Here is a 19017-nt window from a genome sequence, read left to right as displayed (position 1 = left end):
TCCCACCCGGACCCCCGCTGCTGCACAGTCCAGGGAGAAGAGGTTACCCTTACACTTGAGGTGTGTAAGCCATTTGTGATGAATTTTCCATCAGGCAGAAAAAAGGATTGATTACCAATGCTCATACCCTTGGGAAAAATCTGCGGTTATGGCTAACTTCTTATTTTCCTCAGGGGTGTAATTAAACAGACCTTTACGATTAAGGTTTTCAGGCATTGAAAAATGTTTACTGTTTCTGTATTCTGGGAAAAATAACAGCTCCAGTTGGTGATGTGATCAGTTAGAGATCACTGACCGACTTTATTAAAGCTGTATATTTGTTGGGAACTATTTTTTAGAGTTTGTTTGATTCAGGGCGTGTCAATTTTAAAAAGAATGCTAAAAAGTAAAATCAAGATTATGTTTCTGAGGAGCAGGGCCTAAATGATTCTAATCAGGCATAGCTCCTAAGCAGGATCATGGGACAGTGCCGACACAATTAAGGTCTTCATACTTAGGCTTATTTGGGGGGTGGGGAGTTTTAACCAAAAAAGATTGAAGTTCTAATCTTGCTGTTAGCAGTAATCAGCCTCAATCGGGTCACTTAAGTTTTGTCTCACCTTGCCTCCTTTTTAAAATTTTAACATGAAACTGAGTACTAATATATATGAAGTCCATATGGTTTTAGGATTCTTTTCTACTTTTCTTAAGAAATATAATTTGACACAACTCCGCTTAGTTCAATAAATATTTAGTGTTTTAGAATTCAGCCCGTACAAGGAATCCGGGCACAAGGAATGAAAGGAACACTCCTTGGAAACTCTGATTTGGGATTTGGAGGAAGGGCTGATCTGGGGTAGGAGAAGTGCCACATGTACACGGACAACTCCTGTGGACTGTGCCGAGTTCTGTAGGAGGCTTCTGTGGAGATGCAGATGGAATCTCCCAGAGTGTGAGCCCGACCCTCCCTGGCAGATTAGGGCTCTCTGTTATACCCATGTGCTTCCTCTGCAGCATTTGCCATCCTGTGTAGTAATGTTTCTGCCATTATATCCTTAAAGCTTGCCTCCCCTTTTAGACAAGAAGGTTATCTGAAACAGCCTGTGTTGCTGTTCACCAGGGGCCGGGCAGACTATGCGTGTTTGGCATTGACGTGTGGAATGCAGGAATGGCAGCATGGCCCGTGGAGCCCAGGACAGGAGCACTGTGGCCAGGAGAAGCCGGGGCATGGAGGCCTTGGTGTGGAGGAGGAGCAGGCAGTCTTAGGCTCCATCATGCCCATGGGGAGGGCAGCCGCGTGCCCTGGGGTGAGAGTGTGGGAGATGAGGAGCTAGACTGAAAGTGGGTCTTGATAGTCAGGCACATCCCTGGTGCTGCTAAACTAGGGAGTGTCACAAGGTATCCGCACCCATGTTGCCTTACAGACACGTGGGTTCGATTGTGATTGATAACTTCCAGATTCATTTAAAAACATTATTGGATGTGGAGTGTCTTTTTTTCTTGTGTAATTTTTTATCAGCTATACCTAAAATTACAACCACATCATTTAAAGCCTATGAAATATTTTTACTTTAGAAAGAGATCCTCCTGGGTAGACAGTAGATACTGCAGAGCCAGTAAACGGTTTCAGTAGCATCCATCAGCTCAGTCTGGTGGCAATGGGAGATGGATTCCAGCATCAAGGTTGGAACCAGCCCCTCACTGTCCTCCAGGTGCAGGTGGCCTCCATTCAGGTAGTGGCAGAACCAAGGCCTCTCAGTGCTATTTTCTAAACTATAGGCTGAAAAAACAAACACCCAAACTGAACCTTCTCATCAACATAGTGAACATCACATCCATATGTACACGTGTATGACTATCCATGTGCATGTGCATGTGCACTCTCCAACAGAAACTGAGGCAGCTTGGGTTTCCTTTTTCTCTGTGTATTATTTCCTCTGCCTTCGTCTTTCATTCTAGTGTTTTTCATCCTTTCAACTTATGACCCTTCAGTTTGAAATTAAATTTGGGCTGTAAGTTGACTCCCTGAATCTTTTCTTCACAAGCTTTCTTTGTGTTTTCTAGAAGAAAAAAAGATTAACTCAGGGTTTCCAAAATAAAAGCAAAGATTGTGATTAAAACTGAATTAGAATCTTTATTCTCCATTATTTGCCAATAGTAAAATAAATAGCTCAGTCTTAAAGAAGCTTTAAAGTAAGTCCTGGAGCCTTTGAGAACCCTTGGATTTTAATTAAAGAAACACAGAATACCATCACTTTCTGTTTGTCAGTGGAGAAAATATGTATTTTTAAATTTTCAAAGCTTAGCGTGGCGCACATGGAGGACATCTGTTGGTGTTCAGAGTTTGGGGAACGCAAATGGATTCAGATGTTTAGGCCCTTTGTCTTGACTGGTCTCGGCTCACCTCACCAGCTGAGCGTGGCACAACCCAAACACAGTTTTTGAAAACAGAGCAGCTAGAGTTACTTCTGAAGCGCTCTCTTGGGGACGGATAAAGTCAGTCTCTGTTTACGTAATGAAATCAGGAGCAAGGGGTCTGCCTCGCACTCCGCGGATGGGATTCCACTGGTGTTGTCTTTCAAGGAAAGGACTGGATCTAATAAGCCCTTACTCTGACTTTCTCTGGGGCCGCAGCCCACTTTAATGGATTATTTTGAACTATTTTCCTTTAGGTCGTGTGAGAGCTTCTCTTTAAGCAGTCGGTTTTAGTAAAATCAGTATTTTTATTGTGGGAAGCAACACTGATATCAACTTTGCCTGACACAAGACTTAAATGTCTAGTTAATCTCTTTTTTGTTCCCTGCTTATGGTATTCTCTGTGGAGAGGTGGGTGTATGTATGTTGAAATAATTTTGTCGTTTTGGTGTACTCACATTTTAATTTGACTTGAACTTCTAAAACAACTTGCAGGTTTACCTCGTTTCAAATACTCATGAAAACATTCCTGTTTTACAAAATATTTATAAAGTATTCTTGAGAGTGAAATCTCATAAAGATCTTTGGTTCAGGACCAGAGTTCAAAGGAAAGTCCGTTTGGTTTTGATTTGAAAACTGTAAAAACAAAATACCCTCAAAATGGCAGGGTGTGAATTGGTAACTTCAGTTTTATTGCAATCTGCCAAGCCCATCTCCAGATGTTTCCAATTAATAGCCAAGAATGCTAACTTGGGTGAATATCATATGAAAGCATTTCTTTACTTTTCTCGGATTTTTTTTTTTTGAGAAAAAAATAACAGTCTCAAATACTTTAATTAAAGAAATAACTTCTAATTTGTGATGTTTAAACTTATACAAAGAAAAATGTAATATTCAAAGGGAATTCTTCTCAGCCCAGCAAACGCATGTAGTCCTGAATACATAGGGTTCACATGTTTCTTCATATTTATCATGGCCAAAAAAGGAAAAAAAAATGACTTAAAAGATGTGAAAGCCCTTTAAAGATTAAAATAATGTACTTCTGGATTTACTGTAATCAAAGAGTGGATGGTTAGTCATTTCAGTGGTTTTTTTTTTCAGGATTTTTCTAGGGTGTTTTCCTTTATAATGTAAATAGTAAATCTTTTATTTCTGACCAGTTGTACATTCAGCTGTAAGAAGCACTCTGATGGAAATCTAGTAAGACAGGAGATTTAAGAAGATAAGAGGAACCACAGTGCATTTTAAAAACCTTGGGTTCCATAATATTTCTCCAGATAATACCGATTATAGATGAATCATTTCGTGAATTACTTCAAATATATCATTCTGTATTAAGAGGAAAAATACTTAACTGGTAATAAGTTTGAATTTATGGAAATTGGCATTTGTTCAGGGAGAAGATAGAGTTACTCTTTAGAACTCATCTGACATTAACATTTTGAATATAAAGCTGAAGATAACGTGTCATTGAAGCCCCCCCAAACTGTGAAGCCGCGGGGCCACATGAAGCCTCCCAAAGCTGTGTAGATGCTGGACCACATACTAGCTGTAAAGATGACACTGTCATTTGCCTTTTCATCTCCTGTTTGATGAAGTTTTGATGGCATGATTTGGGAGCTCAGAAGGGAGACAGCTGTGGGGTCTTGCACCAGCACTTGGTGTTGGTGCCTGTTTTTCCCAAACACAATGCTGCTCAGCCTTGGCAGTGCATTGCAGAGGGACCTTTACTGCTGTTACAGAAGAAGATGATTCTTTGACCTTTGAGTTCCATAGCAGCTTGGGTTTGGTCCTCTTGTTCTTGTCACCTCCCCAGCACTTTGTGCAGTCGTCTGAATTCTCCTGTGGCTGTGGAAACTACCAGGGCACCATTACCCCCTTCTGGACCCTGACTGATGGTGAGCACCTCCCAAGGCCATTTCATGCACTGATCCTAGATGCCAGGCACAGTCCCAGTGCATGTCTAACTAAGCAGTGATTTCTTAGAATTTTTTCGAATTTATTATGCAAGTACTTTAAATAATAGTATTTTTTGATTTAGATATGGTGTGAGAAAGGGAATCAGAAGTTTAGAATTCATCACTGCTATGAATGATATTGTTTTATCCACACAATAGAAATAACATCTGTTTTCATTCCTCCCTTATTACAGGATGTAATTCCTATGATACAAAGAATTATTAGGAGGACTGGGTTCTTAACAAACACAGGGAGAAATCATCATTGTTAAGGATTACCAACCAAGATGGTACTGCTCAGCTCTGCCAACAGAAGAGGACATTTCTCAAGTTGTTTTTTTTAGTGAAATGTAACCTGAATGGCTGTGCTCCTTTTGAGAACATATGCCAGTGGGGGGAAAAAAATGTTTTCAGCTTTGTGGGGGGAAAAGAGAATTAAATGGACACAAGTAGCTCATTTCTAATCATCTTGAGTATGAAAATCCCTTTTTAATTTCAGCAACTCTTGTAGACCCTCTCATAATAATGTACTTGCAGTTTTAGCATTTGGTGATAATTCCCAAGGGTTGAGAACTGCTCACACAATAGCAATAGGGAGCTGTACCACTGATACGAGTGTGGCAACTGCAGATGGATGGATTGGTGCAAGGCAGGAGATACACAGTAACATTGCTGTGTTTGGGGAGAGGAGGGAGAAAGGGCGCAGGTGGAGAGCAGTGCCAGCTCCCTGCCCATTCTCCCAGTTATTTACTAAGCAGGTTTTGGAACACGTTAGTAAGCAAACTCCTACCTGCATTTTAACAAGAGTCTCATATAGATGTAAATGAACAGGGAACTAAAAAACACTCAAAGTTGATAAGCTCTGTGGAAGAAAAATAGGGAGGATAGGTGGTTTCCCTGAGAATGTGACTGAGGAAAACTTAAGTAGATGACAGTGTTAGGGGATACCTCTAAGACCAGAAGAGAGCAGCCTGGAGAAGCCCTGAGGTGGGAACTGGCATGGCTTATTCCAGGAGATGCAGGAAGCCGGTGTGGGGGCCAAGGTGGCATGGCAGAGAAGGGGGAAGTCATAGGAAACTAGGCCAGAAAGGTGACGTGGGCCTGTGTCACCTGGGGTCTTATAGGCTGTGTCCTGTCTTTATTCTTTACTTGGACTCAAATAGGAAGCATGGCAATTTGAGGAGATACTCCATTTTGAAACAGATTGCTAATAGAGCAAGGGCCCTTAGAATGGGGAGTGACTTGGGGATGAGTGTGGGGTTGCTTTTGGGGACTGATGAATGTGTTATGTAATTATGTAGTGATGATGGTGGCACAGCCTTGAAATATAATGAAAGACTGAAATGTGTACTTTAAAAATGACTTTTACGGTATAGGAAATACATCATAAAAATCATTGCAAAAAAAATTGACTGCCAGGGTTTGCTAGAACCATTTTTTATTTTTTCTCCACATCATTAATATAATTTTGCTGTTGAAAAATTCATATTTTTAACTAGATACATTGTAACTGGGGAAAATCTCTAAGTGTTGTTTGCTTTGTTTTCATTAGAAGTAAAAGATGTTCATTAAAGTATCTTTGCTGAAATTATTACTGATTTTGAAATCAAATCTTTCCATGTACATACATCCTCTACAAACTCTTTAGATACTTGTATTTATTGTTATTCTATAAGATGTGATAGATGTTTTTAGTGTCTGGCTATCAAAATGAATGTAGTTTTTAGACTGAATTCAGACTATTGTGTTTTGCTAAAGTAAGATATTTTCCACATAATTTATTTTGTGATTTTTTTTATAGAGTAGAAAATTAAATCAATATGGTAATGCTTTTCAAATTATGGTCTGAAGCATGCAAGTGAGAAGAATGTCTTTGTTCATTCCATTGACCAAAACCAAAATTGTACCATCTCCTTTTCCGGGATACACAGTCTTTTCTAATAGAAACAGAGCAGGAAATTTGTTCAGCTAGGGCTTTGGGCTTTTTTCTTTCAATGTTTTAGATTTAACTTTGGCATTTCCTAGACTTTTATTCTGTGCAACTTAGCAAAATTGATTGAGATATTATGTAACCATATTTAAATTTTTTCTTAGTGGGGAGATGTAGTGTAAGTACAAATAGTGTAAGTGATTTTCATTAGAGAGGAAGCCATTGGGTCCTATAGCCATACTTTGAGTAGAACATTAACTCTTCTTTGGCAACTCATAATATAGAGGCACTTTGTCAGTTTGTTTTCTTTATTATTGGTGAAGTTATAAATCACAGGATTTGCTCCAGTTAGTTCCCTTTGAGGGCTTTGAATTGTGCGGCTGTTTCTTACCGATTTTTTAAAATACTAATGAAAATTAGGCGTTCTGTCTTCTATTTTCAGGACTTTTTAAAACTAACTCTTAACTTTGCAGGCAACATATCTTTTTTTTTTTTAGAGAGAGAGTGAGTGAGAGAGGAGAGAGAGAGAGAGAGAGAGAGAGAGAGAGAGAGAGAGAGAGAGAGAGAGAGAGAGAGAATTTTTAATATTTATTTTTTTTAGTTCTCGGCGGACACAACATCTTTGTTGGTATGTGGTGCTGAGGATCGAACCCCGGCCGCACGCATGCCAGGCGAGCGCGCTACCGCTTGAGCCACATCCCCAGCCCAGGCAACATATCTTGAACTAGGCTGCCCTTAATGGTACCTGCCCAAGGTGCCCTTCTTAGTAAGGCCCACTTTGTTCTTGTTGGGGGGTGGGCGGTGAGGAGGCTCTGAGGATGTCTAGAACTGATCTTCTAAGTTGTACATCACATTGAAAGAACTCCCTACGCAGTTGGAAGTAAGCCCTGTTGGACCAGTCATGTTTTCAGAATTTTGAGTACTTCAGAAGTCTGTGGTAACTTAGATTTTTATTTACAAAAAGCTACCACTGTAGGAAAGAATCTTTTACCTCGCTGTTCCAATTTGAATGAATGTTCTTAGAGGTTGATTAAATATTTTTCTTTCTTACCAAAGGAAAGTATGTCCAAATCCACAGGTAATTACATTCTTCCTACAGACATTTCTTATCTGCCTACAGCACACAGAGCAGGGCAGCTTTCAGACCCCTGCACTTTCTACTTGTGCCTTTAACTCCTCAGTCAGCTTGATTTAGAAAGCATACATTTTAAAGTAGTTCAGTTTATGAATTTCTGCATCTTTAATGGCTTGGGAAAATAGTTGAAGTACTGAAATGAACTTGTACTTTGGCAGAAAATAATGTTTTAGCCTAACGAAAAATTTGAAATCACTTGAGCAGAAGTCAGAATGATTTATGATTATCATTTATGATTATCATTTATGATCTTTTAGTGAGATAAGCCAGTGTCTTGCTCGTTGTGTGAGCTAACATTGCCTTCAGAGGACATGAGCTTTGAATTGTGGCACGCGCCATACTCTGCACATTCCTGTTTATGCTTCCTCTTGGCACAGTCCTGTCCCTTCATTGGACTGAGAATTTTCCAGAGGCATGCATTGATCCATCTTTTTCTGACCAGCACCTAGTGCCTGTCAATAGTGAGGATTCATTGAGTACTCATTGCTATTATTTATTGTCAGTACTATTGACAGTAAATCCTGTGACTGTTGTTGAATCCACATATCTGCATGGAGTATGTTTACAGGGAAACTGGGTCTGTTTCAACCTGCAGGACTCCTAAGTTTAGGCCTGCCTGACCGCCACCACCTCTAATATTTGCCATGTGTTAGCCAGTTAGCATTTACTCCTACCTTGAGTTAGAAAATGGTATCATTTGTACAATTTTGGGGTTTCTTCGTTTTTTTTTTTAACTTAAGATGATACACTTTTTTTTTTTTTCACTAGATGTTCTTGGTATTGTATTTTGTATACTGTCATTATAATATCAAGAATGCCATTCCAGCCAGGGCAGTGGCACATGTCTTAATCCCAGAGGTTCAGGAGGCTGAGGCAGGAGGATTGCAAGTTCAAAGCCAACCTTAGCAACTTAGGAAGGCCCCAAGCAACTTAGTGAGATCCTGTTTCTAAATAAAATATTTAAAAGGGCTGCGGATGTGACTCAGTGGTTAAACACCCCTGGGTTCAATTCCCGGTTTAAAAAAAAAAAAAGAAGAAGAAGAAGCCATTCCATTTTTATTTCTGTTTCTTTACTCATGTGGGCCAAATATGAAATCCTATAATAATTAAGCAAAAAGAGCCAGCATATTCTGCAAAGGAAGAGTGATGAGAGGCAATTAGATGTATCCAGAGATTAAAATATAAGACAGAGCTTTACTATATAAAACTGTGTGGCACTGGCACATAACTAGATTGAAGTCCAGAAAAGACTTCACAACATACAAAATTTTAGCAAGTTCTCAAAGAGGCATTTTAAGTGAGGGAAGGAAATGAAGATTGTTCAAAAAACGATGGTGAGGGTACTGAGGAAACATCTGAAAGAAATTAGGTTGGATCTTTTTCCTATAACCTATACCAAAATAAATTCCAGATGGAGCATAAATATAATGTAAAATTATGAAACCATAAAAATATTAGAAAAATTATTTTCTAGTATATTTTTTAAAATCTCTAAACAAGTGTAGCCTTTTTAATTATTGTGCAAAAACCCAGAAGCCATTTTTAAAAAATGATAAAATTGACTACATGTCAAATTTCCACGTGGCAAAGAGTATGACACATAGTATAAAAAGACATATAAACTAGGGAATATGTAAAATGAATTTTATAAAGTAAGGGTTAATTTCTTTACTATGTAAAGATTGTTTTTCAGTTAATTAAAAAAGATCAGCAATCTAACAGCACAATGGGCCAATTTTATGGAACCGGGAATGGCAAATTCTTTGCATTTAGGGAAAGAATGTAATGCAAATTAAAACCAGTGAAATGCCATTGTTCAGACTGGCAGAGATTAAAAGTTTTGGAAGTGTACAGTCTTGGTAAGGATGTGGATACATAACATTGCTGGTGGTGATGTAAAATGGCACACCTTGTATGTAAAATAATTTGTCATTGATAAAAGTAAAATTCTTTAACCAAATTACCAATCAGAGAATTTATCCTAGATACACTCATGAATATTTATATTTTATCAAATGGCTTCTGTTTTAAACCTGCAATAGCTATGTTCTAGGTAGTCCAAATTCTTGCCAAACCTTCATTATTCCATCTTTTAAATTTTTAGTCACTTTAGTAAGAGCCGCAGTCGTAATTTGTCACAGTTTTGATTTGTACATCTTTCATGTGCTGGTTAGGCATTTGTATATCTTTGACAAAGTTTTTAAGTAATTTAAAAAGTTGATTGGTTGAAATTCTTAGTTCTGGGTATGACTCTGTTGTCTACTGTTTGTTTTGAATTTTCTCCCTTCTTTAACTTGACTCTTTTCTTTATAACTTCTTTGAATATTATGCAATTTTTATGAAGTCTAACTCATCAGGTTTTTTTTTTTTTCTTTTTCCTCGTCTTCTGAAAAAATCTTTGTATATTGCATGGTCAAAAAAATTTACTCCTTTCTTTTACCTAGAAGTTTGATGTCTTTAGCCTTTTAGCATTTTTTTTTCCCATTAGACTTTTCAAATGATCTGAATCAGAAAAGAAGAAAGATTTAGAACTCCTGTTGTCTATATTTTCAGATTTAATCTTATGGAGAGCTTCACCTCATACTGTCCCTTCCCCCCAGTAAAATTGTTTCTGAATCAATGGAGAGTGGAGTTGCTTTCAGTAAGAAAGGTGTTTTAGTCAGCTTTTTCGCTGCTGTGACTAAAGATCTGACCAACACAGCTGTAGGGGAGGGAAATTTTATTTGAGGGCTCTCGGTTTCAGAGGTCTTAGTCCAGAGAAGGCTGGCTCCACTTCTCGGAGCTTGATGTGAGGCTGAACATCATGATGGGAGAGGGTGGCAGAGGAAAGCAGCTCACCATGGTGATCAAGAAGCAGAAAGGGAGACTCTAGCTCCAGACACAAAATGTTACCCCATAGCCATGCCCCCAATTAACCACTTCCTCCAGCTACACCCCACCTGCCTCTAGTTACCACTCACTTAATCCCATAAGGGATTAATTCACTGATTGGGTTAAGACTCTCACAACTCAGTCATTCCCCCCTGAACCTTCTTGCATTTTCTCACCCATGAGATTTTGGGGGATGCCTCATATCCAAACCATAACAAAAGGGAATGGAATTGATTGTTTTTGATAAGATGGAGAGGCAGTGGAGTGTCTGGCTTTATTATACTTTTTCATTATGCATTTATTTTTAAGTAATCTTGTTGTGAGTTCTAAGAGTATACCAGGTGAGTAGATCACCTGGAACTGACCCTTTCAGGTGGCTCTTAACTGCTGTTGGGTGGGAAGGCATCAACAAGGCGGTGAGCACCCCAGGAAAGCGAAGACTGGAGTCTCAATTTCTGGTCTTCATCCTGCACCTGCTTCTGTTGAAATGTAGTAGTAAAGCCTACTCTGTCAGCCAGCAAGCCTTCCATTTCTTCTAGAAGAAATTAGTCCAAAGCACACTTGAGGCTCCAGAATCTGGTCCTAGCCTCACTTTCCATTGCCGTAGCAACCTGCTCTTTTCTGTTCCTTGGTTATCTGTGGCTTGGCAGATCTCCATGTTATTATTCTCATTCCTTGTTTCACCTTCTACTGTGGATAGCCTCCCGCTGGCTTAGCCTCTGACTGCCCTGAGTGGTGGTGGGGCGTGGTGCTCACCTCTGGGCTGACTCAGCTCGCTGTTGGAGATGTGGAGCCCTTCAGCCTGTCAGGCTTTGCGGAGGCGATTTTCACAATCTTTACTGCTGTGGGAGCACTTTTAGTGGTTCCAAAGGATCATTTTTTAAAAAAATGAAAATAGAATAGAATGTAACATGGATAAGCATTGGGTGTGAAATCATTTTATTCTAGTTTTATACTTGAATATATGTTTAAGAAGTAATGTAAAATGTATTTCTTTCTGTAAGTTACAGCAAAATAGTTTGAAAAACACTACTCTAGATTTTAATCATTATGTGAATTTTGAATTTTAATAGAGAAGAGACATTTGAAATTTTATTTAAGCTCAAAGAACATAAAGTGTTGATATCTCTGAAATTTTTCAATGAATGCTTTCACATAATTTGCTTCATTTTCTGTTAACTATCATATTACCCATTAGTGAATGATTATTTTTCCCCAAACATGTATTGTATAGTTTTGTTTTTAGATTTAGGGTACATAATTGAGTTATAAATATACAAATTATTTTTCTAAAATAAAATTTTTGAAGAAAGTTCATGGAATTATCATAGATGTTTCCCTGAAATGTCTATTGTTTTAAAAATTTCTTACTATATATGTATTAGTTTAGATTATTTATAGAAGTATGTTGATAAGTATTTTTAATACATTATAACAGAATGAATATTATTATTATCAGCTGAGTCTACAAATTAAAAAATGTGTGGTTAAGGACAGTGAAGTTCCTTCCATTTTGGAAAATGTCTATACAGTCCTCTAGTGTCCACTACCTCACAAAAGACAGCTCAGGGAGCTGAGAGTCACAGGTGTGTGCTCGAGATGCGGAAGTGCATGTTCTCAAGGGGTCGAGGCATCTACAGTGCAGCTGCTTCTGGTTGCTTTTTTCCCCTCCTGTGATACTGGGGATGGGACCCAGGGCCTTGCACATGCTAGGCAAGTGCTCTACCCTGAGACCCTCGGTTGATTGTGATTTTGCCATTCAGACCTCTCCTGCTGCTCTGGGGTGGCCGTTAGTAATGCCTGTGCTATTTTTCTTCCCTTCCCTGCAGGGTCAGTACAGGCCTTCTGATTTGTTGTGTCCTGAGACATATGTTTGGATTCCCATCGAGCAGTGCCTGCCTTCCCTGGAAAACTCCAAGTACTGCCGTTTCAACCAGGACCCTGAAGCAGGTACACTGAGGCCGACCTTAGCTGGGGGTTGTTGACTTTTTCACATTCCATGTGCGTGGCTGTGGCTCTATCCAGAGATTAGGTGGCTTTACATACTGAAGAGTGTATATGAGTACATGTGCACACATGTGTGAGATGGGGCAGACATCTCACAGTTCCGCAAAAATTCAGAAAGCTAACGGGATTTTTGCCACTGACAGCCCTCGCTTTCCACTGGATGAGTTTTTGCACGCTGTGAGGGTCGACATCGTTATCCATTTCTCTTGCAGCCACCACAGTACATGAAAGCTTACCATTAGATTGATTACGCGGACAGTATAGAGAAGATGTTGACTGCTTAGCCTGATGGAACTGTAGAATGGTATCACTGTAGCAAAAAAGCTGTGGGGCTTTGTGACAATACTTTCTTGACTTCTTGTCTCCTTTCCTGTCCCCTCTTTTCCTGCCTAGTGCAGCCCCAGCCATGTGTGCTTCCCGTTGTTCCCCTGGGATGTTAGTCTGTACTAGATGTGGCCCTGGAGTTAGACTGGCTAGGTTCAGATCTGTCTTTACCACCACCTGGTGTACGGCATGAAACTTCCCTGAATGCCGGGGTGTGGCTTTGTGGCAGAGCTTTTGCCTGGCACCTGTGAGGCCCTGAGTTCCCTCCCTAGCACCATGAAAACAAAATATCTCCCTGGCCTCAGATTCCTGACCCTTAATATTAATGTCTAGGACCTACCTTTGAGCTATCATGAGGGTTAAATTAAGACCAGCATGTGAGAGTCACTCCAACCAGTGTTGTTTCAGAGGCAGTCACACAAGTTAGAATACTACACCCCATGTGTACCCAGGCTTCTGTCTGCATTTACTCTCATTTGCTATGTACCTTCTTTCTGGGAAAATATGTGATTCTGCTTACCTCCTCCTAGTCTTGAGTCCGCTATCGGTTTTAAATGGGCTCTTCCTGATGCCCAGGGCACTCAAGTGTGATTCTGCTAAGCAGTATGAGTTGGTACTCTTGGAATGGATTGCCCTCCATCGACAGCATGTCCTCCCCACATTGCTGACGTGCCATGTGTGCTTCATTGAGCTCTGAGTCCTAATAAATCCACCACAGAGTTGCCTGGCATACTTCTTAAGAACACATTTTTTTGTCCCAGCCACCCATGATCTTAAAAGGAAGGAAAAAAATGCAAAGCCTGGCCAAGGGGAAGAGGTAAATGGACAGAATCAAAGGGAACATAAAAGGGGCAAGGAAAGAAATGCAGTGATTTCTTTCAGCTCTAAGGTGTGCGTTTTTTTCCCCAAAAGTTGGTATTTTTCGTACCCCCCCCCCAAAAAAAAAATGCTCCTGGAAAAGCTGTTATGAAAGCCAGAGTAGCACTCATAATCCATGGTGTGATACCTTACAATCTGGATCTGGTGAGGAGTGGCCTGGGGCTCTGCTGACTCATGTGCCAGGCATCGGGGTTGACTCCAGGCTTTCCAGATATTTATATTTTATAGTTTAACCAGGTTTTTATTAAGTTCCTATGCCTTAAATTACTAAGCAGAATAGGATGGTTTATTCTAAGTAAACATACACCTCGTTGATCACACAGATCTATAGCTCACAAGCATTCAATTTCCAATCATTTTTGGAGTCAGAGCCAGAGGTGATAGTGTTATAGAGAAGAGCATATATGAACCCACTTTTCTCCCACCCCCCACAAACCACAGAAGCCCCCCACAGCTTTTCTCCAGGTCAGGTTGGAGCTAGATCCTCCATGGGGAAAGTGCTGACCATCTTGGTGAATTACTGCATAGGCATATGTGAAGTTTACAAATTCCTTGCAACTGAACAGCATCCTGATCTTAAATTTGTTTCTAACTCCCAGATTTAGGACACAGTTTTACCCGCTTTTCTTTTTAATCTGTTTTAAAGGTTGCTTTTATTATATAATACTTGGAGATTTAAAAGATCACAAGTTCTCCATGTTTTATGAAGTTGAGAGTATGACTGAATAACTTCCATGCACTGGGTGGGTGTGCAAGTAAACATTTACTCAATTTAACAGATTTTTAAATTATATTCCAAAATAAGTGTTAATGAGCACTTCACGGCAAAGAACTAAAGTCTCAAATTGCTCTTTGTCATGAACACATGATGCCCTGGTGAGAGCCCAATACATAGCATGTTCTTTTGCTGTGACCTAGTAAGTTACATTACTCATGGCAGTCATTGTTTAGAATTTATTTACAAAACACAGTAAATATCGTCGAGAATAGTGCTTCGAAGAAAATAAGGATCCTTTCCATATGTTGAGACTTTGAAACTTTCAACAGAGAAACTGTACAGTTTTATCAGTATTGAATGTCACAGCCCAGACACTTTTTGAAAGCAGACTCATGTCCTGTGGTTTTAGGAAATTAAAATGCAGCTACATGCTGGAGTGTATGGCGCCTGCTGTGAAACATGGTCATCAGAGGCTTAAATGGCAGCCTGTGAGGAGCTCTCCTCTTCTCTGGGCCAGTTTTACTGTTTCCAAACTCTGACACAGACAACAAGAGCTCCGCAAGGTGCTGTTGCTGGTCGGCATGGTACTTTTTTCACTATGTCTTATATCTCCCAGCTGTTCTCTAGTTCAGTTCTCTGCAAAAGGCACAGCTAATGACTGTTGGCCTCTGTAAGACAAACTGAGGCTTCAAGGTGCTTCAGGGGCCGGTTTTAAAAGAGTCCCACTCTCTCCCTCTCCTGGGCTGGGGTCAGCCTCTAGATTCCCTGGCTCCCACCCGTGCCCCCTCCACTCGGCACCACCTTCCTCTCTGGAAAGTTTGGGTTCTGTGGTTATTTACTCAGCCAAGTCTGTGTGACAGTACAAAATCCTTTTGTATTTATTGCTTTGTGATACAATGAGGGGATGTTGACAAACTAAAGTAACTTTAAAAAATTCTAAAGAAATCCATCTTTTCATAAATAGGTGTGCTGTTTTCAGTTCAGGACTTTTACCTATTCCAAAGAAAGGAGTTCAAAAGTTTCTCAAATGACTTTTTTTAAAAAAAATATTTTTATTTATATTTTTTAGTTATAAATAGACACAATACCTTTATTTTATTTATTTATTTTTATATGGTGCTGAGGATCGAACCCAGTGCCTTACACATGCTGGGCAAGTGCTTTACCACTGAGCTACAACCGCAGCCCCTCAAATGACTTTTAAGTGTTTGATTTTTTTAAATTGATAGTTGATTATGACTAGATTTTAAAATTTCTACATCACAGTTATATCTTCCTTTTTTGCTTGAATTATATTTTGAAAAATATTTACTGGGATCCCTAATAGGAATGTATAAAACTACTTGAGAGAAAGGTAAAATGAACCACAGTCTCTTGATACAGCAGTAATCACTATTAATTTTTTATACTCTCCAGTCCTTTTGTCCTGTGTATACATGTGTATTTAGGAAAAAAAAAAAAAAAAAACACCCAAAATTCATGCTGCATACTTTTGTTGTTTTTACTTAATACCTGGAGTTACTTCACTTTTGATAAGATAAAAACATTTTTGGTGAGGTAAAAACTACTTGGCTGTTAATTTGTTCTTTCACAAACAAAAGCACCTTGATATAGCAGTTTCATGGAGAAGCACCATTGGAAGGGCAGCCTGTATGCACTGGAGTTGGTTTTAGAGCCTGATTTGACACGTGATGTATGTCAGTGTACCATTTGTCACTGGTATCAAAATCTTGGTTCCAGATATGAAGAAAAAAAAAATTACCAAGCCTTTCCTGTTTCCCAAACACCATCCTGGTTTGCCTGAAGTTACTCACTTTGTCCTCAGAACATTTGTCATTGACACCCCCCACCCCAGTATTTGTTGCACAATTACTGCTAAAATTTGTTTTTATCACAGGATAAAAGGTAATTTTTATGCAACTATTACCCTATGATTTTTATAAGTATAGTACTTAGTGTTCATTTCAGTAGGACTAAATAGAATAACTTTTACTTCTCTTTCTACTTATAATTACAGGAGTATATACATTTTACCACAGATTAGTCTAGATTTTGTTCTCTTCTATACATACTTTGAAATGTTTGCAAGATATTTTCTAATTTGTCTTAAATATAACTGGAGTCATATATTATATATATATTATTAGTAAAGTCATATATATATATTATTAATAAAGCTTTCAAAATTTAATTATAAAAATAACAGTGCATAATTTTGACTGAGTACCTTATGCATTTTCCCAGAATAGATATGTCTAAGATACCTTACCTCTCTCCCCAGCAGTTGCTGAAAATTTAAACCCGTATAAAGAAGTTTTTTCCTAGTTTGATCCCTGGAAGCTCTGAGGCTATAATCTATGTTATTTTCTGTTGTTTCAAAGGGGGCCTCTCCTTTCTTTCTCTGCTCCATTCCTCCTTGGAATAGAGCATTGTTCCCTGGTGTTTTTTTCTGTACTTCTGCACTTTTTCTAGCATCTGTCCACATAAAAAGCCCATCCCACTCTGCCCTTGACAGTGTGGAAGAACCATACTCCAAAAGCAATGGGGCCTTGTTTGCTTCCTGTTTCTCCAAGCCTGCCTCACTTCCTGAATGCTGAACAGTAGACCAGGCCAGTATTGTGTGGATCACTGGGAAACAATGCCTAGTAAGAGAGCAGGTTTACTAAAACTCCTCAGGGTCCCTAAAAAATGTGCTTCAGTGATGATTAATGACCAAGTGGGCAATATCTTTCCTTATAATTTTAGATGCAGAAGTCAACTGTTACTCTTTTTATATTTCAGTGGGTGAAATTATTTTCAAATTTACATTCACAGTTGAACTGCTCAAAATTGCAAAATGAATACTGTTGTTTGCTGCATACTTTAACACATATTCTTTGTTGTCTATAAAGATGGACGTGATTGGAAGTAGCTACATAACATAAAAGAAAAAGGCATCCAGGGGCTGGGGATGTGGCTCAAGCGGTAGCGCGCTCGCCTCGCATGCGTGCGGCCCGGGTTCGATCCTCAGCACCACATACCAACAAAGATGTTGTGTCCGCCGAGAACTAAAAAATAAATATTAAAAATTCTCTCTCTCTCCCCTCTCTCTCCTCTCTCACTCTCTCTTTAAAAAAAAAAAAAAGAAAAAGAAAAAGGCATCCAAAAGAAAGAAAGAAAGAAAATATCCTAGAAATTTGGTGAATCTTGAGAGTGTGTGTTGATATGAAAAGTGAACAATATTATAGTATCCTGGTTTGTTTTTTCAGTTTACTCCCCTCTCTTTTTTACTCCCCTCTTCGTATCTTTTTAAAATTCTTTATTTCCTTTTCAAAGATATACTAACTTGCCCAAAATTTAGCACATAGTCAGCTTTCCATATCCATTAATTCACCCAACCATGAGTCAGAAATATTCAGGAAAGAAAATTGTGCTGAACATACAGAGACCCTTTCTTGTCATTATTCCCTAAACGATATAATTTAACAACTATTTACTTAGCGTCTACATTGTACCAGGTGTTTTAAATAATCTGGATATGATTTAAAGTGTACAAGAAGTCGAACGTAGGTGATGTGCAAATACTGTGCCATTTTATATAAGGGACTTAAGGGAGTGTGGTCTCCATGGGGTCTTAGAACCAACACCCTGCCAAGAGAGATCCGTGCTAATGTGACTCCCAATATTAAAACTAGACACTAGATTTCTCTAGTTCACACTGTCTTTTAGTGAGGACACTAAGGAATAACAACAGAAATCTTTCCTACAATATTTGTACCAATGACTTAGTGTCATAACATTTTACTATTTGTATTTTTTATTTAAAAATGTGAAAATGAAGACATATTAAGGTAAACTTCAACAGCTGTCAGTGACTGTTTTTAAGAGTGTTCTAACACCAGTCTTGCAGAGAATTTTAAAAATATGCTATTTTAAAAATTTTTACCAGCCAGCCTTTGCTCAGTAAGCCGTGCATGAGCAGCAGGCCAGCAACTGAAGCTTGTTAGAGCCTGGGCAGTGATAGGCTGAAATGTTTCTTGAAATGCAGACTTAAAATTTCCATTGTGCTACTAACAAAATATTTCTCTGATCCCTTTCTCTTTCCTTGTGGAATAGATTTTTAAAAATTCAAAAGAGCAATTCCTTTTACAGTCACCCAGTTTGTATTTGTACTTAAGTAATCCTGCAATAAATAATAAAAATCCTTTCAGTATTGCCGCAGTCTAGCTGGTGCTGATAACGCCAAGGTCGCGGGTTCGATCCCCGTACGGGCCACCAATTGCCGCAGTCTAGCTGGGCACAGAATCACGAGCCACTCAAGCAGGAACAAAACTTTATTTTTGAAAATGCTGCCAATACTCCGTACGCACCTGGCAAGCAAGCCGGTTCCCCCACGCGGTCGCGTCTACTGGGGTCGCGTCTACTGGGGTCGCGTCTACTGGGGTCGCGTCTACTGGAACCGGAGCCCAGGACCTCCCCCGGAATTCCCTCCTACTATCCTTCCCCAACCAATGGGAACTCTCCAGGAGTCCCGTAACATGAGTCCCGTAGCAGGCCAAGGTGAACAGCAGGAGTCCAATTTCCATATGAATGTAAATCTTAACATAATCATATCATCTCAATGGCTAGCTGGCGTCACCTTACAACCAAAAGTGCCATGCATCATTTTATTTGGTTGTGGCTCCTAGCACAGTATCATTCAGATAGCTCAAAAATACTGTGATGCTTTGAACATGTCTATAAATGTTGGTTCCTACCTGGTTCTACTGTGTGGCACCTTATAGTGCTGCTTTGTTTGTTTGTTTGTTTGAGAAACTCACAT

General features: G+C 39.2%; 1 protein-coding gene across 8 annotated transcripts in view; it reads left to right on the top strand.

Moving 5' to 3' along the window:
• The window catches only part of ATE1 (arginyltransferase 1), a 146709-nt gene that overhangs the window by 101049 nt on the left and 26643 nt on the right, over positions 1-19017 (top strand). For all 8 annotated transcript variants that reach the window (XM_081268777.1, XM_081268776.1, XM_081268775.1 and 5 more), the window contains one exon: positions 12118-12238. In XM_081268777.1, coding sequence (XP_081124903.1) covers positions 12118-12238 — 121 coding nt within the window. The remainder of the gene's footprint in view (positions 1-12117; positions 12239-19017) is intronic.

Source organism: Spermophilus citellus, assembly GCF_964194105.1.
Source record: "Spermophilus citellus genome assembly, chromosome: 15".
NCBI lineage: Eukaryota > Metazoa > Chordata > Mammalia > Rodentia > Sciuridae > Spermophilus > Spermophilus citellus.
The sequence above is the reverse complement of the archived record's forward strand: the minus strand, read 5'-3'. Positions and strand labels throughout refer to the sequence as shown.